Source organism: Tachypleus tridentatus, chromosome 11, assembly GCF_004210375.1.
Source record: "Tachypleus tridentatus isolate NWPU-2018 chromosome 11, ASM421037v1, whole genome shotgun sequence".
NCBI classification, from domain to species: Eukaryota; Metazoa; Arthropoda; class Merostomata; order Xiphosura; family Limulidae; genus Tachypleus; species Tachypleus tridentatus.
Window position 1 is genome coordinate 45,567,258 of NC_134835.1, and position 25,670 is coordinate 45,592,927.

A 25,670-nucleotide genomic window follows, 5' to 3' on the forward strand; every position below is an offset into this window, starting at 1 on the left:
TTCCGATTTATTGACCGACACGTTTTTATTTAATTGGTTTCGAAACTTTCGAAGCTAAAGATGACCTGGATGCCTGAAGGTAAAGGAAGTTAGTAAAGAAAAGAGTGGTATGCAGACATACTATGTGTTTTATACCCCCAATTTAAAATAAAACATTTCAGAATGTTTATACAAACTGGTATATATAGTTGCAACACAGAATGTTAGTAATTAAAATCGTTAATTTCTTTTCTCTCTATTACCTATTGTCCCGAGCCATTCACTTGTGGTATTGCGTGTGTCTTTCCTCAAGACTGAATAAGATAGGTCCGCAGAATAAAAGAAGACACAACCAAAATTTTGAATTATCTGGATCTGACTGAGCTCGTGAAAGAGAGAAACTGCATAAGAACATGAAATAAGGAAAGAAAACAATCTTTATTCCGGATCATAATGCATACATCTTAAGTTGTGATATGGACACTTAAATTTACTGGATAGGGATCTCTAAGCAGGTGTTAATTTTCTATGTTCCCTGACTAGTTGAAGTTAATAAGCTTATAATTATTACAGTTTAAGGAGTATCCTGTTACATACTTAAAACTATAATGTCTCACTTTCCAAGGCTGACTATCGCGTACCACGTGATTCTTGGTCATTCATATTAGAACATTTTGAAGTATGTAGCCTCTAAACATCATCTCACAGGTCAATGGATATGTTTGATATCTACATCTATATAAGGTTTGATTAACCTTGCCCAAACCATTTCTATGACAAAACGAAAGCAAAATCAAAGATGAATGACTCAGGATGTTAGGAAGCTAAAACGAAATTGTCTTAACACATTTCTTGACTAACATGTCATGTCAATGATGTACTACATTTGAATATTTTTTTTTAAATTCAAAAAATCTGTATCAATACTAGGATGTAGAAATATGCGTTGTATATCTGCATGCCACACTGTTTTGTAAAATAGTTTTAATTTTAGTTCATAAAATTATGTTTGTTTGTTTTGCATTTCTCGCAAAGCTACACGAGAGCTATCTGCGCTAGCTGTCCCTAATTTAGCACTGTAATATGAGAGTGCAGGTAATTATTCATCACCATCCACTGCCAACTCTTGGGCTACTCTTTTACCAACGAATAGTGGGATTGACCAAGTACATACTTTTACAAAACGTGATATGTACTTTTCCAGAAGTTAAACATTTGACTAGTAAGTAGGTTCCAGAAGATTCCTAGTTGGACATCTTAAAGTTCAGTTTAAGAACCTTTGATATAAATTTAAATGATAGATGAAGGACAAGTAGTTAATAAATTGCTTACATTTGCTGATGATATTAAGGTTTTGAATGTTTTTGACTGTTAAAAGGACTCTTCTGCTCTGGAAAAGGATTTAGATTATACGGTAAGTTAGATATGTAAATGGCAAATGGTTTTTGATTGTAATAAATGAAATGAAATGCATCTAGATCATCATAATTTAAGTCCAATTTGACAGGAATCGTCTTGACAGTGTTAGTAAAAAAATCGGTGTTTTGGGTGATCAGACTTTTAAGCCACCAAAGCAGTGTGCTATTGCAATGTTAGGGCAAATAATATTTAGAATTGTAATTAGAGATGTATTGAATGCCAATCTAAATATTTCAAATATTGTTCTACAGGTTACTGGTTAGGCCTCATTTGGAACATTATGATCAGTTTGGGACTTCTTGTGTTAAGAAGGATATTGTTGAAAAGGTTCAAAGGAAGGCTTCTAGGATGATATTTGGAGCAGCAAAATTGTCATACCAGAACGTTGAGATCTGTAAAATTGTTTTCTGTTGCACAGTTAGAGGGTAACTGACTGGAATATTTAAGATTTTTAAATAGATTGATAATATTTTAGTAGCTTGAATGGCTACTATTCAAGGTTAATCAGCATTTGTTTTTAATCAGGAAATTTATGTTTAACGTTATTAATGTGTCAACTTTACCGTAATTTTAATGTTCAAATTGGAATGTTTGTTTGTGAATTTTAACCTACCACTTTAACTAAAATGAACGTGGTCTGAAGAAATAAATTAATATATTATTGGGCTTATCATTATTTTACCAAATAGCAAAGACCCTTCCCAACGAAGAACATGTAACAGTTTTATTTTTCTTAGAAAATGTTTGACGTTTAGAATTGTTTGCTTTAGATGTGGTGGATGCAGTGAATCGAATGGGTAATTTTGTAAATATTTGTTATAAAGACTGGTTTTGAGATTTTATTTGTTTAAGTTTAAATTCTCGATGGGTGAACAGACCTCTTGTAGCGATTAAATATTATGGTAAAATTTTATTTTTATAAAAGTGTTTAAAGAATTTGAATTGAGATGCTTTATCAGTTTTCAGTCCAGAACTTAATACGAAAGCAAGCAGAGAGGAATTTAGATTTTCATTAACGTCATTCAACGCTGTATCTTTATATCTTAGATGTGAAATGAAATGGCATATTTCATTAAATAGAATTTATAAAAATTAATTAAAATAAATCACGTTTCACCTAATATCTTAGCATATATTTGTTTTATCTATAAAAATGTAATATTATACCGCAATCTTTCATTTTTGAATAGAGTGTAGGTGTGAATATAAACTGAAAAATAAATTACTTTGATAAAGAAAGGAAGAAAATAATATTTTACTGCAGAAAAGTGTTTTTATATGGAACTTTTCTTTCCATTTTTCAGTCGTAGGTGACGCTTTTTCGTCATCACGTGACGACAAGGCATTTCCGTAGAAGGCTATTTTTCTGGGAATTGGTATGTTGGAAACCGATTCGTCGAAAAGTTTTGGAAGGTTTGTTTCTTGACGACCCACCACGACAACGAAGTAAACAGGTGTAAATAGTCGCTCCGTTACCAGGTAAGTAACATTGACATTGAATTATATTTCATTTGGAATTTAAATCCAATGAAAACTGTTTTTTTTTTCGTCACATTAGTCTTCAGAGGCCTCAGAGTTTTTTGGGCCTAGTTAGGGTCTGACTCTAGTTTCTGTTCCAAGTCTAGCTAGGCTAGGCTTCACTTGACTTTCATAAATTAAATTATTAAAACTCCAACATTGTGCTTAAAGAAAAAGATTAATTTATGTATAAGTGACTGAGTAGCAATCGTAAATACAACCATATCTAAAATCATTTGTTTTTAAATTAAAGCATCATTGTAAATAGCTGTATTAATAAATTATAAGCAAATAAAACGGGTGACACACGAATACAGATACTGATAACGGGTAGAGATAATTATGTTGACTTTATACATAGATTTTAAGAGGCAGGGTTGAGGCTGTTTTCAGTGAAGATTTTAATTTTGTTTTTTACTACCTATTTGCTGAGTTTTTAACTTTTCTCAGCAAAGCCATATATTTTTCATGAAACATATTTATTTAAATCTTAAATGAACATTAGTAAATGTTTAGACTAATAATAGTAAAAAAATCTTAAAACTTTCACAAGTTTACTAACAGTTAAGTCCATTTTATTTGTTAAAAAGACTTGTATAAAAGAACTAAATCTCAGTAAAACAATTATATTATTCAGTAGTTAGTATATGTTAGTGCTTCATAGAGATATTAATTTATAAACAAGCATTATTTACAGAATTGTTAGCAGAACACATTTTAACTATCTTTAAATTTTAGCACTAATACTAGTAGAAACAATTCAAGTGCAGCTTTATACATTTTGTTGTGTGGTTTCATTATCGTTCTTATACGTGAAAAGTATAATGTTTCACAACCTCCCAAGTATGAAAACAATTACACCTTTAATTAGCTTTATTGGTAGGTCTCTTATTCTTGTTACGTAATACTTATAGAAAACTATGCAAGTTTAGTTTAGGTCTACACCAGTCTGAAATTTTCTCTATGCTTTTGTACTTAAAATTTATTTGATGTTTTGCTAAGTCCTGTGATAAAAATAAATGAAACTATAGTCAATTCTGTGTATACAGGCTTAGTCATTTTGACTGCTAAAGAATCACCTATGTATATTATATGTAATGTGTTTTGTACCAACCCATCACCAGGATTTAAAAAAAAAGTAAGTGCAACAACTGAAATAAAAAACAAAAACTTTCAAACAATGAGAATAGAAATTTTATCACTTCTGTAAACTTGTGCTTGACCAGGATTAGGTACAAAAATGCTAATAAACAATACAATGTGAATCTTAATGGGGTAATTACAATAAATATCAAAGGAATTCCAGAAAAAAACAAGAAATAAAAATCCTAATTTACCAGAGAGTAACACAACACTTTAAAATTAAACCACTTCTCAGTATTGGGCAGTAATTAACAATAATTCTTTCCAAGTGTATCTTGTCAACTAATCCACTTCCAATGTTAGGTAAGGCTTTTTATTTAGTGATTTGACCATGAGGTTGCATCTGATATGACTAGGTATTACCATGTAATGCTTTACATATTGGTATGAAACTTTTGTCTACATTCTCCAAATCAACTTTCTCTGGATAGAAGATGAGTTAGCACTTAAATGTAACTAAACATTCATAAGTTAATGGAATAATAAATGAATGGTAAATAAAATAATGAAATAAAACTGGATTTCATTATCTCACAGTGTATCCTCACAGCATTTGGTAAGTTGTTAGTAAGTATTACTAGTTTTTTGTAGACAAAAAGAAACAACTTGTTTTTGGTTTTTTTAAGTAAGCATTTTCACCAAAGATATGTCTGTGAACTTATGGAGTCATAGTCTGTTTCTGACTAGTCTGAAGGCAAGGAGATTTTCATGTTAAGGTTAAAAATATTTTTTTCATCTTGTAGCTTTCAAATTTCATTTGGATAACCTTAAGATTTGTTAATTGCATTATATTATTTTCAGGATCTTGAGAACCTTCTAAATGAATATCAGTTATTTCTGTAAAGGTTTATATTTTAGCTGTTAATTTCTCTGTCCTGATAATTTTTGGGCTTGGTCAATTTTACCAATCTTAAAACTGTCACAGGAAAGTATAGAGCACAGTTAGCAAGACCATGCAAATGGTAGACAATCAAGAAATTACTAAAACGTTCATATGTATGCCTCAAATGTCCCAGTTTTCCACTTTTGAGAATGATTTGCAGCCAATTCAAACTGCAAGGGCATTGAAAGATTTTAATATAAAGATAAAACACTCAAGTTTACAGTTTGATAACTTCATCTGAAAAATATTTCAAATATTCTGATGTTTTTGCTATGACTTACCACTGTTCCATTTTTGTGAGAAAAATTACCTAAGAGCTGAATAAAGAATTTAGTGTTTTAAAAATACAGGGTGTTCAGAAAGTCACTGTGCAGTTTTGAAAGCAGCAATAATAGCATTCATTCAGTCTATTTCAAGCCAGCAACTGATAGCAGTGTTTAGAAACAAAATAAGAAGGATCCAAGCCTGTATTGATGCCAATGGGGGATCACTTTCAACATTGTTCATAATTGTCATTCATATTTACCTGAAATATTCTATATTGAAACATGTCTGTTAATAAATTAATAAGTGCACAGTGACTTTCTGAACACCCTGTATAATGAGTATTATACTGCTGTATTACTAAGAATATTGATGTATCTCAGAACAGCTGGTAACCAGGCATGGCAACAATCAGTTGCAAACTCTCTCATTGTTAACCTGAAGATGACTTAGGAAGGTCGAAACATTGTTCTCTGCTTATCAGTAAAAGTATTAATACCCATACCAGCCATTCTGAGATACATTTTTATTTCAAGTGGGTTTCTCATCATCAAGTATTTAGAATATCATTGATTGATAACAATAAATAACATGGGTATGCCACACACAACAGAGAAGAGCATGCATTGAACGTGCCATTAAAAAATGAATATTTGTACTGAGCAGTGGGTTGATGATGCAGCTGAAAATGAGGTTAAATGGATAGGCTGTAAAGGAAGTGAGTTTCCAGAAGGTATACACCCTTCTCACATTCCATCATGGCTTCAAGATGTATATTTTATTATAAATTTGTTTACGTTACTTTGAAAAGAAAGGTTATATGTAATTAAATTGGCAATATAAATACGTTTTCAATAATTTTATCTTGCCTGTTAAATGTATTATTTTATTTTGTTAATTTGAAATTTGTTGAGATATTTAGAATTTGAATCTAAAATATTATCACGTAGGTCTGTAACATTACTTTAAAAACTTGTTTTTCCTTTAATATATAAAATTGAAAAATACAATATTTTATGATTTTTTTATTATATTAAAACACTGTAAGATATCTATTTTAATATATATTAATTTTATTATATTTATTTATTTACAATATTTATTTTATTACATTTATCCCTTGTCATTCATGGTGCATTCTTAATCCCCCTCCAAAATTAGTGCAAGCTTGCATTGTGCTGCACTGCGCATTCCACACTCTCACAACACTCACCACAGCATCTCACGTATTCTCAATTTTTGTTCAGTAATGGTCTTTCTGTGCAGACCCTTCCATATAACCTCTTAAACTTCTCTGCTTACTTCCTCTTGCTCATACTTCTATTACTAATGGTATTTGTAGTTTTACTATTCACAGAAAGTTTTAGAATCTATACCCTACAGATGGCAAGGGATAACTGTACTATCTGAAGTTAAATTTTTGAAAATATGCTTATTACTTATAATGATTACTTGATTTTAATCATTTTACTTCATGTGTTAATTTTAGTTCATGTATTGGTATTTTTATTTTAATAAACTCTTTGTAATTAAGTCATCTGTTCAGTTATGCAGCTTGAATTATAACAAAATATAGTAGGTTTATAATGTTGAAATATTATATTAAGGAGTTATTTTTGTATAGTTACATATTTATAATTTTTAGAAGATTTGATGTGTTCTATGAAAATGATTTTTTTACTCTGTATTTTCTTGTGTGAATGAGCTGTATATAAGTATTGGTGTGCCTGTTCTGGAATGTAAAACATTTCTAATATGGTACATTACCCCTACTCGCATAAATAGCTATTATAATGTAGTGCTACCCTCTAGATGTAAAATTTGTTATGCATGCCAGAAGCATTCTGTCCCCTTTGTTAGAACTGATTCCATTGTGTCTGTTATACAAATCATCATGCATCAACTTTTGACCAATAAGACATACTCTCATGATGTATGTGGCTCTTTCAATTCAGTTCTACCAAACTAACTTCTTGGTTGATGGTACTTATGTTCAGACTATTTTTTATTGGTGTTGTTTGTATGAATTGTGATTTTAATAGTTTCATTTCCAAAATGGAATTTATTGATTATTGTTTTTTTCTTTACATTGAAGAAATCTTTCAATTTAACTTCATTTCAGTCTTTTTTTCTTTTTCTCACACACTCATATTTCACATCAAACATTTCTTTCATTTATCTATTTCTACAATGAATTCTGAGGCTCATGTTTCCACTACAGTGTTATACTTCTAGTATTTTTTTCACAGGCTAGTAGAGCAGATCCATTGTTGGATTTATCTGCTGTTATCTGTTGTAAGATTTATCATCATATAGGTAAACCACTAATCTTTCTGAACAAGCTGAACCTGTTCAGGCTAATAAAGATTTTATATCCATTTTTTTTATACAATCAGATTTGCTATGTTTTCCTGATCCCTCCTGCAGAATCAGATAGGCTTAATAGAACATTTTTTTTACATGGTTTATTGGGTGTTATTTTTTATCCAGTTCCCCATTTTTTTATGGTTTCTTATTGCTTCCATGTTGACTTATCTGTTCTCTTTGCCTATTGCTTAATGCACATGGTTTCATTGCATTTGAAGTTTGAATTTAATGGCTGCCATAGTGTTACTGTTGAGCTTTGACATGCTTGCTCCAACTTGGTATTATATTCATTGTCAATGTGCACTGCATGTTCAAGAATCAGTGTGTTTCTTGATTTAGTTTTAGTAGCCACCTGACTTGAGAAACCAACTTCAAATAAGTACATTGTCTTGATTAGAATGCGAGCAATATTGGCTTGTCTGGTGACTATGGGCTTGTCAGCCAACTGAACCCAGTACTTTGTAACTGACAGCTTGGTGAATAGGTCCCTCTGCACCTGGCTCTTCTGTAACTCTTCTTGGAAATCAGTCACAATATATTGTAATTTGGACACATTAAAAAAGAATTCTGAGCCAACTCATCTTTTTTTTTTATATATATATATATATATATATCCAAGGTTTCTGGGATATTTGTATCCATCTTGATCACCAGCTTGCTCAGATGGGAGTTAAAGTAAATTTGGATTGACTGCCTCACAGTTTTCAAAGAATGAATACAATCTTCATGCTCATCTTTATTTTACTATCCCACAATAGGAGTTTTTTTCTTGAAGGCAGACACCTTTTCTATGACACCTGCAATCATCATGTTTCTTCCTTGCATTTCCACTTTCAGCCAATTTAAAGAAGAAAAATTATCTAACAGGTATGCAGATTTTGCCAGCCAGACAAGGTCTTGGAGAAACTTGGCATGATCATCATTTTTCTCCTCAAGAAAGATTGTAACTACTTTGTGCATTCCGCGAAGAGTCTGGTGAGCATCTTTCCTTGAGAAAGTCAGTGAACCTCTAGGTGAAGGAGATGTGTATGCTCATCTTCTCACACAGTTGTTGAAAAACTCTGTAATTCAGTGCTCTAAATTTGATAGTGTTCACTTTCTTTATGGCAGTGAATAAAACATTATTCAGCACTGACACAGATCTTTTGGAGGGAATGTTTTCTTGGTGGAGGAAGCAGTGAGTTGTCATCACATCCACATAAAACTTGTCTTCCTTTCATTGCATACAAAAACTCAACATTTTTTTGACAGGCCATGTTTTATGAGGAAACTATCAACCATGTTAAAAACATCTTCCTCCAGTGTTGTGGTAACTACTGGGAAACAAAAAAGAAATTCTTCTATGTACCTAAAATGATCCATGAAAATTGTCTTGCGATCCTAAAGTGGGTTGTAACCAGGGGTTTGAGAAGCACTGATCTTTTTAAATATAATTGTACTATCTGTAATCTGTTTGTGCAACTAATTTGCAAGGTGTTGATTGATCTTCACCAAAAATAGTATGGATGTTCATTGGGCCACAGGAAGATAAATGCAACTTTTCAATTTGCAGTTTTTATGGGCATTTTTTTTACTGCTGCTTTGCACACTGTTGATGGATCTTCACCAAATGTGTAGAATTCCACACAAATATACATTTTTGCATTTTGCAGTTTTTATGGGCATTTTTGCATTCTTTAACTACTACTTTGCCCCCTATTGATTTTTCACCAACTTTTGTATAAAGTTTTTTTGGGTGGACGTGGTTACATGTATACAAACGTGATTTCACTTTTTCTGTTTTGGAGTTTTCATGGAGTTTTGCAGTTTCTTACACTTGCATATAAGAGAAGTAACTTTTCATGCTTTTAAGATTACCTTTAATTAATTGTGAATTTACATAAATTGTCTCCAGGGGATGGGTGCTCTAACATATATTTTTTATCACTTTTGGTCTGACATTTTTAGATAGAGCAAAATTTTATACGAGAACTTTTTTATTCTAATTACACCTATAATGTTTTACATGGTTTTAGCCCACTTTTGCTAATAACTGAGTATGTATGAATGCAAACAATTCTTAATATGTAGTGGTGAATCTTAAGAGGATGAGAATTAGTATCATGTTAAAATGGATCAAGACCTCAATGTGGATGTATTTATTATTTTAGTACTCACTTTTATGAATAGTTGTCTAGCCTTGTATTGGTATTTTGCTATTATTATTATTAATGTAATGTAACTTGTCAGAGTTTCATGTAGGATATTTTAAATAGGTTTTTTTGGGCTGCTTTGTGTGAAATCCTGGTACCATTTATAATACTATACTTATGCATTTACTGAAAAAAAATATTAAACATGCATTATAATATTGAAAAATAACACATTTATTAAAGCAGATAATTATGCAGTATTCTGCATTCATCACAGAAAATCTAATAAATAATTTAGGCCATAACTGTTTTAAAGGTTTTTTTTTTATTTTGATCCTTAATAAAATCTGGATGGTAACTTGTTTGTGTTTAATTGCCAGTTATGTGTACCAGTGTCATTGTTTTGTTATACAAAAGGTTTTTTTTCCAGTCTTTTATACCCAACATCAAATCACAATATCAAACATATTGTGTGCAAACTTTGTTCCATATTCCAAGCTATTATTTCAGGAAAAATTCAATGTATTTCAAATTTTATCTTATTGTGGACAAACTTTGTTTTGTATTCCTGCTATTATTTCTGGATACAGATATATTATTAAATATATGTAGAAGAAATTCTTTCTAATTTATATCAGATCTAGCCAGTGCAAAAAAGAAAAAGGTTAAAAAGCATATTTAATGATTTTTAAATATACTTAAAATATGCTGTTAATATTGAAAATATATTTGTTTAAAAATAATTACAAATTAAGATTTCAGAGACTTGCTTCAGTATAGTATTCACATATGTCTGAAAAATAAGATTAATACATCAAAATAAAAATTACTTGTTTTAATTTGGAATTTGTCTTAAGTGGATTACATATCTTAGTTACATTAGTATACAACATAAATATCTCATGTATTTATTGGCTACATCTGTGTGATTATTTAAACTATACAAGGCATTAGAAATTGAATATTGAGAACTAACTTATTTGAGTTCTTAAGTATTATAAGTTTTTAATTGTTTTCACATTAATGAGATTTGTTGAAATATATGTTTGTTTATTAAATATATTATATTTTAAACAGTGAATAGATAAAATATTAGGTCATTTTATGTAGTGAGGATTGTGTTTTTCTCCATTTTAGTTTTTGTGTATCATACATGTGCTTTAACACTGAAGGCTTTATATGTTCTTAAAGTTATGTTATAGAATGTGTGTGTAACTTAAATTTGTAATGAGTGAAATTTTAATTGTAATTAATTCAGGCAAAGAAAAAGAAATCAGATACAACACTAAATGGCTCAGTGGGCCAAACTACAGCAACTGCAAGGAGAGGCATTGAGACAAGTACAGAATGTTTATGGTGAACATTTTCCTTTGGAAGTACGATTTGTTCTTGCACAGTGGATAGAAGATAAACCATGGTAAGCCCCTTAGTTAACTGTTTGGTAATTTCATGGTGCTTATGACTTTGAATTCTAGCATTTCTATTCAGCATATTCTCATATTGGGTGTGCTAGTTAGATTTATCCTAAGGATAGAATTCTGATAAATTCTTAATGATAGGTATATATTTATATTTTTTGTTTGCTTGAAAGATAAACAACCTGTTGCTTTTTTTTGTAAAATATGATTTAAGTGTTTAAAGAAATGAGCTTCTGAGTACATCCTGTGATTATACTTATATAATTAAGAACATTAATTATATAACATATATATTGATTTTTAACAAAGGTCATTATTTTGGTTTAGGTGTGCTCATATACGGTTTCATAATTTCAGGAAAAAAAAAAAAAAAATCCTGAACTATATAAAGTAGTTCAGCATTGTTTTTTAAAACTTTTCTCATTAATATTTTAACAGGTAAGGTTTGACTATATTGTAAAATTATTTTCATGTAACAAATTCATTTAAACTAAAAAAAAGACAGTTTAGACTGTGAATTTGTGTTTCTGTCTAACACTTCTAAATTCCTTACATTCCTCAACAGGAGTTGTTTTCTAATGTAAAGATGGCTGGTGGCTCATTGACAGTCAGTTATATTCTCACCAATGTATTACATGTGGATACTTCTGTTTTACTTTTTGAATTTTGATTCCAGAATTTCTGATCTTATGCTTCTGGTTCTTTGTTCCAGCATGGATCAGGTAACCCAGTCTTTGTCCTTTTCTCTTTTGTTTGTAATTAAACACAAAGCTCCACAGTGAGCTCTCTGTGTTTTGCTCACCATGGGTATTAAAACCAGTTTTTAGTGTTGCAAGCCTGCAAATATGCCACTGGGAGATCTTTAATTAGACATGTATGTGACATTCTCTCTCCAGTTTTTTTTTATAGAATTTTTCAATATTTTGTTGCATCCTCCTCCTTTACCAAACTGTAGTTTTCTCCCCCAACTCTTCTTATGTACATGATCATGTCAGTTCCTTCCTTTTTGTCTCAATCACATAATGGCTTCCTTGGACCATGAAAGTCTTAATTTGTGGTACATGGTTGAAATTATTTTTCTGTCTTTGTACATCAATCTCTTGAATCTTTTTTCAGTTGAGGAGTCTCCTTTATTTCTCTCTTGTCCTCAGTTTTGTCTTTATCTCTAACCTTGTCAGCTTTTCCTATATTTTTTCACATTTCATTTTCTTTTGGAGGCTCTATATTGTAATCCTGATAGCTTCATTTGAGAAAATTGCACATACCTGTTCTTTGCTTTGATACTGGTTTTTTCTTCTGCAATGTTTCTGGTATTGTTTAGGCAGGGTGCCTTACTTTCTGGAGTTTTCCTTCCTCAGTCCAATCTCAAGGACTGTTATGTGATACCGTATCCTTAAGGTAAAGTTTTGAATAAGGTATGTTATTTCTGCTCACAAACATATCTATTCTATTTCATTGCTGCCCTCTATTTGAAAACTATATTTTACATGCCACAAGCCTTTCACTGCCATGTCTACCTCGATTGACATGGTTTAACTGACTCTCTCATGCAAACTATAATGCGATGAACCTCCTTGAACAGAAGCACCATATATCCATGTGACTTGTGACTTTCTCTTTGCTGTTTTAGCTATCACTTCTCATGTTGTAGTGTTCATTTTCAGACATTTAGTTTGTGATTTAAGTTGTTTTTTTTTAATCTCCATAACGTAATTCTTGATGACGAGAAACCCACTTGAAATAAAAACTTGTTTCAGAATGACTGGTATGGGTATTAACACTTATTGATAAGGAGAGAACAATGTTTGACCTTCCTAGGTCATCTTCAGGTTAAGAAAGAGAGAGTTTGAATGTGACTGTTGATGGACATGTCTTAGGGCCGAGAGTATAAACAGGTACGAGATTGTAGGGGGTGTTGCAGGTGGATGTTAAGTTATTAATTAGTATAGGTGTAAAGGTGTTCCTTTATATTGGTTTAATTTTGGTTTTAGTTGCTGTATAAATAGGACTTCTTTGATTTTGTGTTTGTTTATATTTGTTTTCGTACTTAATATCTAGGTGTCTTCTATGGTTATGCTGTGTTTCTTTGATTTGCAGTGTTCAAAAACATGTGATGGTGTTTTTTTTTTTTGTTGTTTTAATCTAGTTTCCTTTTTTCTGCTTGTTTCTCCAGTATAGAAGTCATGGCAGTTGTTGCATTGTATTTTATAAATTATGTTGGTGTTGTGTTTGTCAGTGTAGTTTTTACATAGTATGGACTTTAGTTTTTACCAGGTTTTTGAATAAATTTGGTGTTTACTGGAATGTTGTGTTTTGTTATAAATTTTCTCCAAATGTTGGTTATTGTTTGCTGATTTCGGGAGCATATAGTATGCAGCAGTATTTGTAGTTTGTTGTATCTTGGAATTTATTGTTGATTGTTTGTTGTAGGTCTAGGTGTGTGTGTGTAATTATTTCCATGGTTTTTTGAAGATATTTGTTGATGAATTGTTATATTTTGTTGATTTCATCATTAATTTTATTGGGTGAGCATAGTTTTGTGGCTGTATTTATTTGGTTTCTTAATATGTTTAGTTTTTGTTTTGTTTCGTGTGCTGAGTCCCAGGGAATGTATAATCCAGTATGTGTGATTTTTCTGTAGATTTCTGTTTTGAATTGTGTATCAGTTCTAGTGATTTTGAGGTTGAGAAATGCTGTTTGGTTAGTTTTTTCCTGTTCACAGGTGAACTTAATGTTGAGGTGTAGTGAGTTAATGTGATTGAAAAAACTAAATGTGTGTTCTGTAGATGTGAATCCAGCAATTGTATCATCAACATACCTGTACCAGCATAGTGGTGGGTATGGGTATAAGGCTGAATAGATTGCTTGTGATTCAAACTGTGTCATAAAAGTGTTGGCTAGAACTGGTGACATTTATTTGCAGGTAGTTTTGGTTATTGAACATAGTTAGTTTTGGTGGTAGTGCATTCTATAAGAGTTGCTAATTGGTTGCTGGGGATGTGTATCATTGGGTTGGGGTCTTGGCTATAAAGTTCTAAAGCTGTCTTGCAGGCTTCAGTTGTTGGGACTTCTGTGAAGAGGGAGATTACATCAAAACTGGCCATTAAGGCTTTATGATTTAGTTGATTAAGAATATATTTAAAGTTAAAAGAGTCTTTGAAAAAGGAGCATGATAAAGGCTGATGTTACATATTTAGAAAATGCCCACACTATATAATTACCAAGGTTGTAGTTAAATGATTTGTAGGTTGACATTATGGATCATAATGGACGGTGAGGTTTGGGGGGTGGGGTCCTGTGTAGTTGTGGTATGCATGAGTCAGTCTTTTATAGGTAAGAATAAATGTTTTCTGTGATTGTGTTCTTTTTCATTTGTAGTAGTATTTTGTTTAACTGGTTTTCATGTAATTTTGTTGGATTTGTGTGTAGTAGTTTAAATTTGTTTGTTTATGACAAGATGTTCATTTTTTTGAATATATTAATTTATGTTCATTATAACGATAGCATTGGCTTTATCTGCTTTCAGAATTTTGTTGTCTTGTTTTAAGTTGTTTATAGAATTAATGTCATTTTGTGTGAGGTTATTTAAATTTCTTTTCTGTGAAATTATGCTGATAGTTTGGTGTGAAGATTCTTTGAAAAATTTGTTTAAGATACTGTTTTGAGGTGTTTCAGGGAAATATATTTTTCAGTTTTACTTGGAAAGATAGGTTGTTGGTTGTCAATGAAATTGTTGTTGAAGCTGCCTTCTTTCTAGTGGTTGTTTTTTGTTTTGTTGGTATTTTCAGTTTGAGTAGAGTGGATCGCCAGTCTTCTAGTGCTTGATTTGGTGTTACAGGTGAACTTAATGTTGAGGTGTAGTGAGTTAATGTGATTGAAAAAACTAAATGTGTGTTCTGTAGATGTTTTGTACAGCAAAAAGTTGTTGTGTTTGTCAGTGTAGTCAAATATACACTGTGTATATAGTGTATATACTAAATGGTATGCTGAACCATTAATTAAGACCAATTAAGGGTCTTAATTTATTATTAAAGCCTTCAGGAGTTGGCTTTATTTGTGTTTTCTCATTAAATTTCTTAGTCAGTTTTAACCCTCACCCATCATCTGATTCAGTTGGGAGTCTTTTGCAGTTTGAATACAGGTCAGACTCAGTTTTCTTCAAAATTGTGCTTCTGATTATCAAAGGTCTCACACCCATACTACTCCTTTTCATTGGATTCTGGCCATCATCTTCTGTTTCATCCATATGATCACCTTGACGTAATTCATTCGTATAATTCAACTATCATTTTGTAAAGCAGTTAACTGAAAAGAACTGGTTATAATTTTTTTTTTTTAGGAGTGAAATAGATCCAGATAATCATCTGCATGATAATTATGCAGCTAGCTTGTGTGCTTCATTTATTCAAGAGTTGGAGAAGAAAGCCAGTGAAGAAGATTCTAACTTCATTATGAAAATTAAACTTGATGAAGCTGTTGTTTACTTCAGAGTAAGTAGTTAAAAAATTAAAGAATTTGAAGTTGATTTTTCAACTTAGAATGAATTTTACAGTATCTTTCATATTAAAGAAACAATCCAAACCCATGAAGGGCAGAAGTTATATTTTTTCTTTCTGGTTTAAAATAGGCCTAAAGATTTTCTTTCTAGTCTTTGTTCTTTCTCCAAAATTTGAACCATTAAGCAAATATCATATATTAGGTATATTTTTAGTTACTGTACGTAGTTTTTTTACAAGTGCTTTGTTTTCTTTTTGTTATACATTGTTTGAATTTTTCCAATAATGTAACATATTCAATAATTAGGATACAATCTTAAGATCTTTTGCTGAAGTATTGTGGATTTATGTGGTTTCTTCAAAATGCCTAAACAGCAATTGATGTAATACTGACACATACTTCCTACATTTACATAAATATATTCATATTGTATATAGGGTAATAACATAAAGAGGGTGAACAATGTTTTTATTTCAATAGTGGTAGTACTTTTACAACATTAACTGTTGCTTCTTAGCCAACAACAAACCAATATTTTCTTAATTTGTCTATTAACCTAACTTCCTATAAAATTTCTGGTACACCATTTGGTTGGTATTTAGAATTAAAAATTAATGCAGTCTTGGTGTTATTAAATTTCAGTCCACTTTTTTTTAAAGGGAAATGGAAGAAAACAAATTGAACAAAGGGTATATAAATACATATACATATGTATTACTTTTTTTATTTCATAAATATATATATATATTTATACTCTTTCCCACAGGATAATTACAGTAACAATCCCCAACAGCTTGTGAGGGTTGTAAAACATTGTTTGCAAGCTGAATCTAAGGCCATTCAGTTAGCTGAAAATGTAAGTAAACCACAGACTTTATATTGTTTATTTGTGCATGATCTGTGGTTTAATATCAGCTTTTTTTGTTTTTGTGAACTTTTTTTGTATAATAATTGTATATGTCTTCAGTCCCTGTCTACAAATTCTTCAAGCCTGCATTAGACTGTTAGCTAGTCCACATAACCAACTGATCAAGGGTTTAATTCTGATTTCCTAGAAAAGGCATTATTTTTCTACATGTTTTAATTGATTTATAAAAAATAGATTTATTGCACTAATTTTTATATATGTCAGTTTATATGGAGAATGTATCAGAAAAATTTGGAATGCACCTTTTTGGTCCTGGAGATACCACACTTCAAACGTGAGACTTTTCCAAGGTGGTTATCACTTTTTCAAAGCAATATTCATGAGCAGAAAATACTACACAAAGAAAGAAACCTGGATTAGAGTATATTTCACTCTAATAATGCATTATATATTGTTTTGGGCTCAACACTTTAATAGTTATACAAGTTTAAACAAAAAAAAATAAACATTATGAGACATATTAATTACTGGGATTCCATGAGAGATTGATTGTACTTTAAAAACAAAAAATGTATTCAGCTTTCATGTTGGAAGATTTAATATAAGCCATCTTATTTATACTATGAAGAAATGTTTAACAAATTTTGCTGGTTTGATTCAAACGTATTTTAGCGTTAGATGGAAGAACTTGCAACACAATAACTGGATATGAAAGGCTATAGCTTAGGGTGAGGTGATATGCATTTGCATATGAACCCTTTCATTACTGGTTAGGGTAAATCTACCCAGCTCATAAACACTAAGAGTTATTATACTATGATGTTTGATAATATGTGCATATGTTTACAAAATTTTGAAGATTATTAGTAAACATTACAAGGTCTTCAAACACAAAATATTATGTTTTTAAATTAACTACTAAGATTTTCTTGTAGTTTTTTCTTTTAGAATGTTGACCAATCAACATGCAGAGTGATTTTTAATTTATGATGAAAAATACTTTTATGCATGAGAAGATTTTTAAATTTCACATGTAAAATCTTTAACTTCCAGGTAATTATCAGATATTTTTAAGAAAAACTTCCTATTTTTCCTGTTGTCTTCACTATCAAATCAGAATATTTGTACATATTATAGATTTGACTGATCTTGTAATAACCATAAAAAAAATTAGGAAGTAAATGCAAATTATGCTTTTTTTCTTTCTAGAATAACTACAGTTTATAATGCAAACACAAATGATTAATCTGAATAGCTTAAATGTCATAATATGATAAAAATATATAAATGTACTATGTTGACCTTTCAGCCATTGCTGACTAAGTTAGAAGCTTGACTTTTTGCAGTGACTTGTTGCACATGCACTCATGTTACCACATTCAAGATTATAAAACTGACCTTTAGTCTTTACAAAATGATCCTTGTTGGTTGCATTTTAGTGATCTAGTATTTTGTAAAATACAATCACATTCCACTTATAATATACTACATACATATATACATTATTATTATTTACACATATGATTTTAAACTTGTTTTCTAAAACACAGAACAGTAAATAAAGAAGTAAAGCAAAGAATTATCTCTTCTAGTCACAATCTGATTGAAGGTTGCTAACTCTCAAGAAATTTCACAGGTGGAGGATGTGAAACAAATTAATATTTTTTCAATTTTTAATATATAAATAATAAAAAAAATAAATTACTATATTAGTACAATAGAAGTTCATTATAATTCATCAAGTTTAGTAATGGAGCTGTATGTGGATTAAAAAAAAATGTAACAGACTAAAGACTTGCCAGCACAAAGGCTTATCTCTAAAGAAAGAAGTGATGCCATTAGATTTTAAAATAGCTGAGAAAACCACTTGGGAGAGATTCTGAGCTTTTGATTAGTTATTCATATACATATAGAATTAAGTGTATGTAAGGGACTGTTTCCAAAAATTGAAGGAGATAAACAGATGGTCACTGTATTTGATTCACTACTATATTACTGCAATAGCACATAATATAGAAATGACAGGACTATTGAGTTATACTTTGACATCACAAATATCTAATTTCAGCCAGTGATGCAATCAACATGTCATGTGACTCGCAAAAATTAATGTTTAGCTGTGTTTTTTAAATAATTGTTTTTGAATTACTAAATATGTATAATATACAATATGAAAATTTGAGTTATAATCTACAGTTTGATACCAAATTTAATGACATAAATTCATAAAATAGTTGTTGAATAAACTTTTAATGTGAGACAACAAATGGAATGACATGGCCTTTGACTCTTGACCTGTAACGGTAGGGTTAATTGTCCTGTGATTTTGATATTGCTCATATATTCTTGTTTATACCTTTTAAAGATACTAATACACTATTAATCAAGATACAGTCATGTATGTCAAAAAAGACTGATACCATTTTTTTATATATTTTTTTTATTGCATGAACAAGCAATGCTAAAAGTGCTGTAACTTTGAAACAGTGCAACTGATTTTCAGTCTTAGAGTTCATTTATGCTTCAGAAGCTTTCATTATAATGTCTTCATTCTCGGTTGGAAAACAAATGTATATAGTACAATTAATTACATTTTTGAAGTTAGAAAAACATGGTGTATTTTCTTGTCAATGTGCTGTTAAAAATTTCCAAAAATATTCTATTGCAATACTTGCATAAAATATGGAGGTACCTGTTATATAAGCAATAAACTAAACATAAACATTGGATACAGTGAACTAACCTTAATGTGAAAGGTGCTTGAAATAAAAAGTTATTTTTAATTTTGATTAGATATTTTTAAATAATAAAAAATAAAGGCATTTCTCAAGTTTTTAATCTCTTATACACAAATAAGATACAGTAGAATAGATGAACAGATAATAACTCAAAAAGCATTTTTTGAAGTTTATAAAATGAATTATGTCAAATATGATACTGATTATCAGTCAGGAGTTTAAAATACTTTCCAGAATTGTTTTGATTTTCACAAGCTTCTCTTAAAGTTTGTAGCTCAGCAGAATACTAACTATCAAAAGTTGTAAGAACAGTGTGTGGCGTGTGATAAATGGTAGTGTTTTATTACATCAGGTAAAGCACATGCTTATGTAAAAGTCTGTCAACATGTTTTTTTTAAGTGCAAAAAATTATTCCTAAAATTTCATTAAATAAGATTTGCTTAGAAATACTAATATTTCAGCTGCATATGAAGAAAACAACTATTCGAAGTGAAAATCCATTCCATAACCTCAATAGGAAGTGTGCTTGTCCATTTTCCCTGATACAGAAATAGCTGACACAGTCAAATACCTCATTATTTCCTAGAAGGGTGCTTCTATTCATCAACCTTTCAAGTGTGTAGTAACAATAGCAAATCACATTCTGGAGTTCTTCCAAAGTGCCTGATTGAGTACCTATCTATTGAATGTTCAGTTTATATTTCTGATTATTTTAATTTGAATATTTACAAAGGATATGTGTTCACATAGAAACTCACTAATATGTTTCTATTCATCCAGCTTTGTGTCCAGATGGCCAATCAACTTCAAGGTCCATCCACCATTCATCAAGAAATTAGTCAACATCTGGATAAACTCAAAAAGAAAACACAAGTAAGTTCCAAGTGGATTTGAATTTGTTGGTGTCATATTGTTTTTACTTTTACTTTTAAATTCTATAATTAGCTATTTATTGATAATCTGTAGTTCATAAGGTCTGATCTTTTACTCCTTCTCTCGTGGGACAATCATTTTTCTTACATTAAGTTTTTGTAACCTGCTACTGCTTTTATGCTTTTTTGTATGTCTCACAGTTATATGAAGTTTAATATTTCTTGCGTGATTGGTTTTTATGCACTTCCAACAAAATAGAACTAGTAAAGTAAATAAATTTTAATTTGTTTTTGGTTAAGTTTCCTTCAAGGATTACAAAATACTAAGTGTACTTTCTGTTTTGCCTTCCTAAAAATACTTATTTTTGTCAGTGCAGTATACTAGAATTTACTACCTACATAAATAAAACTTAGAGATATAAGACTACTCTATACATCTTCATATTTATTACTTATTTATAGTTCACATACAACAAAAAAAATTGTAGATCTTATCATAGTGTCAAAAGGATACAATTAAATTCATTTAATTTTATATTCAGGTGTTAGAAAAGGCTCATTGACAAAAAAAATGTGTTTCACATATTTTTCAAAAGCTGTCAAAGATTTTGATGTAGTATCAATCTATCATAGAAGTTTTGTTTCACACAATTACTCTACAGATATATTTCACCAAATTGCTTTCTGAAGCCTATGCGTTGACTGAATAGTTACATAAAACTTCATTGTTAATCCTGGTAGTCAATATGTATTTAGTTGCAGATATTGATTTTCTAATATATATGTTTTAATTCAAGTTAGAATTCTTGAAGCTCACTCTCAAAATGGTGATTATTATTAAAATTATGTTCATAATTTGTAAAATGAGTATGGCATGGGAAATAAACAACATAAAATTAGTTTTTATATTAATTATAAGGGCATTTCAAATGTTGTATTTTTATTTTGTATACATTATGTTGTTGTATCTATGATTTCATACTAATGACATAGTAGCATTATCTTCAAAATAAATTACAACATTTACTATTGACAAAAAAATGTGAAATCTGTAAAGTCGGGTGAAGTGTCATTAGAGTTATTTGTTTCTGTTTATCTTTTATATTTTGATGTCAAAATCTAGTATTGAAAATGGTATAATATTATCATTTTGTTATTTTTTCAAATATAAGTAATGAATTTTGTTTAATAATGCTTTTGTATTGAATTTATATATAGAAATGCAATGCATGTGGAATGATGTTTTTTTTATTTATTATGTGACAATACACTAATCTCATGGTAGTTTTACTTAAATTACCCACACTTATTTATTTAGATTGTAAAATTGCTTTAAAATTAAAATGATTTAATTTGGCTAATAATTATAATAATTAAAAAAATCAAATTCATTAATGTGTATGAACAAAAGCTTATTGAAGCTTAAGTGCTTAAAAGTGTAAATTTGGGATTATTTTTATGAACTGTGTGATGAAACACAGTTAAGAGCTTCAAGTGAACTAAACCTTTTTTGCATAAAATAAATTAAAGAATTTTTTTTAAAGTACCTAATGCATCTAAAACAAGTTCAGTAACATATAGTACATTTATAATATAAAATATATTTTAAATGTATTTTTTAAAAAGTTGGAATGAACAAATTATACTTTATGCCTTATATACTTTTAACAGTCCTGGTACCTTTAAGGTAGTTAAATTTCTAATTTTATTGTTATTACTCATTCATGCTAGAATGCCAAACACATACCACATATGCAAATTTCATTTATCTTTTTTACCAATTTTGTTCTGTGTTTTTAAGCATATAAAAGACAAACATGATTTTTTTCTGTTGGTTTGTTAAGTTAATTCAACATCATGATATTTTATTTTTTCTCATTTAAAAAAAAAAATAAAGAAGATTACATATGTGAGTTTCCCTATTGATTTTACAGTCAAACTTTGCTAAAGATAGACTTTGATAAGAAAATTTACTATTAATTAGATATTTCAAATTCTTTCCAGCTAGCTATTCATCAGGTAATATTTATGTTGGAATAAGTTTCTTTACCTCTTTAAGCTCAGTTACAAAACAATTTTATTGTTTGAGAAATCTTAAATTATTTAATAGCACTTGGTTGGAACTCAGAATTCAAAATAATTGGTGTGAATTTTCTGACTATTATAGGTAAAATACTTGATTTTGTATTAATGTACTGTTTTTTTTGTTTTTTTAATATAATTTCAAATAATTTATTCTCTCCAAAATGCTATGTTAAACTTCAGTTACTCTAGAAAAGGTTTTGATTTCTTCATCATCAAAGTGAGATTTAGCACATATTTAGCAGTGACATAATTAGTATGAAATTTACATTGGGCCAAGAAACAAGTTTTTGAAGCATATTTAAAGTTATTCAACACAATTTTCTGTTTATAAATATCCTTTAACTTGTAAGGTCACCAAGTAATTTAACAACACTGTTAACCCACAGGCAATGAACTCATTCTTCTACTCAGATTGAGTAGCTGGTGTTAAAATAAATTTATGTAACTATTTATAATTCTGCTAATAGTAAATATGCAACTTTTTTTTGAGTAATTTGATGATGATGCTTCTAAAAATCATGTTAAAAATTACTATCATCTTTAGTTTCCAAGTTATGGTAGATTTATTCAAAATATTTTTATATATTGTAAAAATAACCTTTTGTTAATAACTTCACTCACTGAAAATTCCATTTAAGAATGTATAATCTACATGCTTTGATAAGTTTCTTTCATATTTGCAACCTGAAAAACAGGAAACAATGACTTGGTGTTCACATTGTGCAAAAGTAAAACTTTTAGGCAAACTTTAGATGAGTTGATAAAGTCTCCATTCTTGAGAATGATGTTTGTTATCTGATTCTTCCATTAATACATCAGCATTTACAATGAAACACAAGATATCTTTCATGCTGTAATGAGAAGCAAGGCTTTAACACTGACTTTGGTAAGTTGAAAATAGTTTTCTTGAAGCTAATAAATTCATTGCTGTAAATGAGAGCCAAGGAGTTCTCTGTGTTGCCTTGAATCAGATCATTTAGTCTTGTGTGATCAGATGAGACAGCTTATGTTGAGGTGCAATAGGAATAGAATTATTACATGATGAGTATTCATTGTCTTCCTTGTAGTTGCAATGTCTGGATAATTAATTTACTGTTTAGTTTTGCCTGAATATGTAAAAACATTAGTCATACAAACAGTCAGTTAAGTTGTGTTTTGGGTCATGGTTTATCATGGGAACTGTAAATGGCATTCTGGCCCTCTTCTTACTCAGAAACTGTGTCAAGCCAGGTGTGCAAACTATGCAACACATGTATGGATCCCAATATTTTTCATGGCCACTGATTTTACACTCAAAATAGTGGTGGTAAGCTATCTTTGTCTTGTGCATGTGATGTTTTTCCTTTGTAAAACTAATATATTTTTTACAAATGTAGCAAAAGCATTTGGGTGATTTTTGCACTTTTGGACTCTGTGTTTCCAGAACTAGAGTTTTAAAGTATTTTAAAAAATAAAGTTTTGCAGAATTTGATTATATTGTGAGTATGATATAAGGAAAAACGTTACTTGTTTTTAACTGTGTTCAGAGCAAAGGAAAATGACCAACTGAGAGAGAGAATCATTTGACTACTACACTTTGTTTATGTTTAATTGAGGAACCCCTCGAATATTCTAGCAAACTGAGAACATGAAGTAATTCAGGATGATGGAAAACCCACTTGAAGTTAAAATGTATCTTAGGACAGCTGGTGTGGGTATTAACACTTTTACTAATAAAGCAGAGAACAAAGTTTTGACCTTCTTAGGTCATCTTCAGGTAAACAGAGAGCATGAAGGTTTCATGATTCTAAGGCAGAACAGGTGGATTTGGGAATGAAAGAAAAGTGATACAATAAGCGACAACTATATAAAGAAAAAATTGCATATATGAACAGTATATTTGAAATTTTACATCAATAGAATACATCAAATCAGTCTTTGAACTTATCAAAAATATATGCCTTTTATCTATTAAGTTGTTCAAGTAAATTTAATTTCACAGCATAAATCTATTGTACTAAGTTGATTGTGTGGTATTTCATACAGTGCTGATAATATTGAGATATTACAATAACTCAAAGTCTAGAGGTGATGGGCAAATTCTTATTACATTTTAGAAATCAGTGCCTTCAAATTACCATGATTCACTTGAGCTTTCTCCAGTAGCAAGTTGTTTATTGTCCAGTGTTATTTACCTTTCTCATTATGAGTCAAGTTTTAATGTGTTAATAAACTTACAGTTGTAATGTATTATATTAAACCTGGTGATATGCTAGAAAACCTTATGATGATATATTTTGTTCTGTATTTAACATGACTAATATAAACATTATAATATTTCTTTTTGTAATTTCTTGACCAAATTTTTAAAATAAGATAGTTTTGGTTGGCAAAAACTAAAGAATTTTAGTTGTAATCTTTTTTATTAAAAGGCTGGTTTAGGCTATGTATAGTAGTTTTAATTAATGTGATCATAAAAAATTTGAAAAAAATAAACAAATAATATCATGATAAAGTATGTGAGTTAACTACCTAAGTGTCACTTTTAAATTATTTGTGAAGATAGTTTCCTACTTTTAATCCTCTTATTACTTAAAATTCATCTTGTGAACTTAAACACTGTTTGTAGATAATCAAGGCTCATTTTACTTTTTTCCTTATATATAGCCTATTCAAAATCTTGAAACCTGTCGGAAATTTCACTCTAAGCATTCTCTAAATTGTTTTCTGCACATAAGATCAGAGACAAAGAAAATCTCGACATGTGCTAAAATTTGATGGCGAGGAGGGTTTTTAATTGAGAAAAGTTTTGTATACTTCTAGTTAACATTGGTTATTCTTGAACCTTTATAAGCAATAAACAATTACTGGAGTAATAAGTCTTAAAATTCCATTGTATCTGTTAACTATCTTCAAAGATTTAAAATACATAAAATTATTATAAGCATGTTTATTGTGAAGCTGGGGCAGTAAGTTTTCTCCCCAGCTTGATTTCTCCAAGCCCGTTCCCTTGGCTCTGGTTTCGCAAGATAGTAGATAGAGACAGTGGGAATCTCGTTAATCCATTCATGCGCGTCACTAATTAGATAACGAGGCATTTTGCTACCTTAAAAGAGTCATAGTTACAGAACTAATGGAATTTTATAGACAGTTTACCAAAATAAGCTAATAATCAGTCTTGGATGAGAGTAAAAGCTACATTTTCGTAAAGCCTTGTGCCATATAATTTTATTTTATTCTTTTATTTTAGGAAAGAAATCTGAAAATAAAAGTAATTAGATTATATTCAGTTACTTGAAGTAGTGCAAAAAAAACAAACTAAACTGTCTCAGAACTGACCAGAACTTAGTGAATGACAATCACGACCTTAATAGCATACTAATTACAAGAATGCCTCATTGACAAATTACGAAAATAGAAACAAAAATATGAGTGTTAAACTATTATTAAGTTCTGGGTTTGGTTATTGTATATATCTAGGATTTACGTAGATGTTGTTATATCATAG

At 29.9% G+C, this 25,670-nt stretch overlaps 1 protein-coding gene across 4 annotated transcripts in view; it reads left to right on the forward strand.

Moving 5' to 3' along the window:
- The first annotated feature begins 2,722 nt into the window (after positions 1–2,722).
- The window catches only part of LOC143232079 (signal transducer and activator of transcription 5A-like), an 87,275-nt gene continuing 64,327 nt past the window's right edge, over positions 2,723–25,670 (forward strand). For all 4 annotated transcript variants that reach the window (XM_076467138.1, XM_076467139.1, XM_076467140.1 and 1 more), the window contains exons 1-5: positions 2,723–2,877; positions 10,964–11,122; positions 15,463–15,613; positions 16,387–16,476; positions 20,007–20,099. In XM_076467138.1, the coding sequence (XP_076323253.1) occupies positions 10,995–11,122; positions 15,463–15,613; positions 16,387–16,476; positions 20,007–20,099 (462 nt within the window). In that variant the 5' untranslated portion in view covers positions 2,723–2,877; positions 10,964–10,994. The remainder of the gene's footprint in view (positions 2,878–10,963; positions 11,123–15,462; positions 15,614–16,386; positions 16,477–20,006; positions 20,100–25,670) is intronic.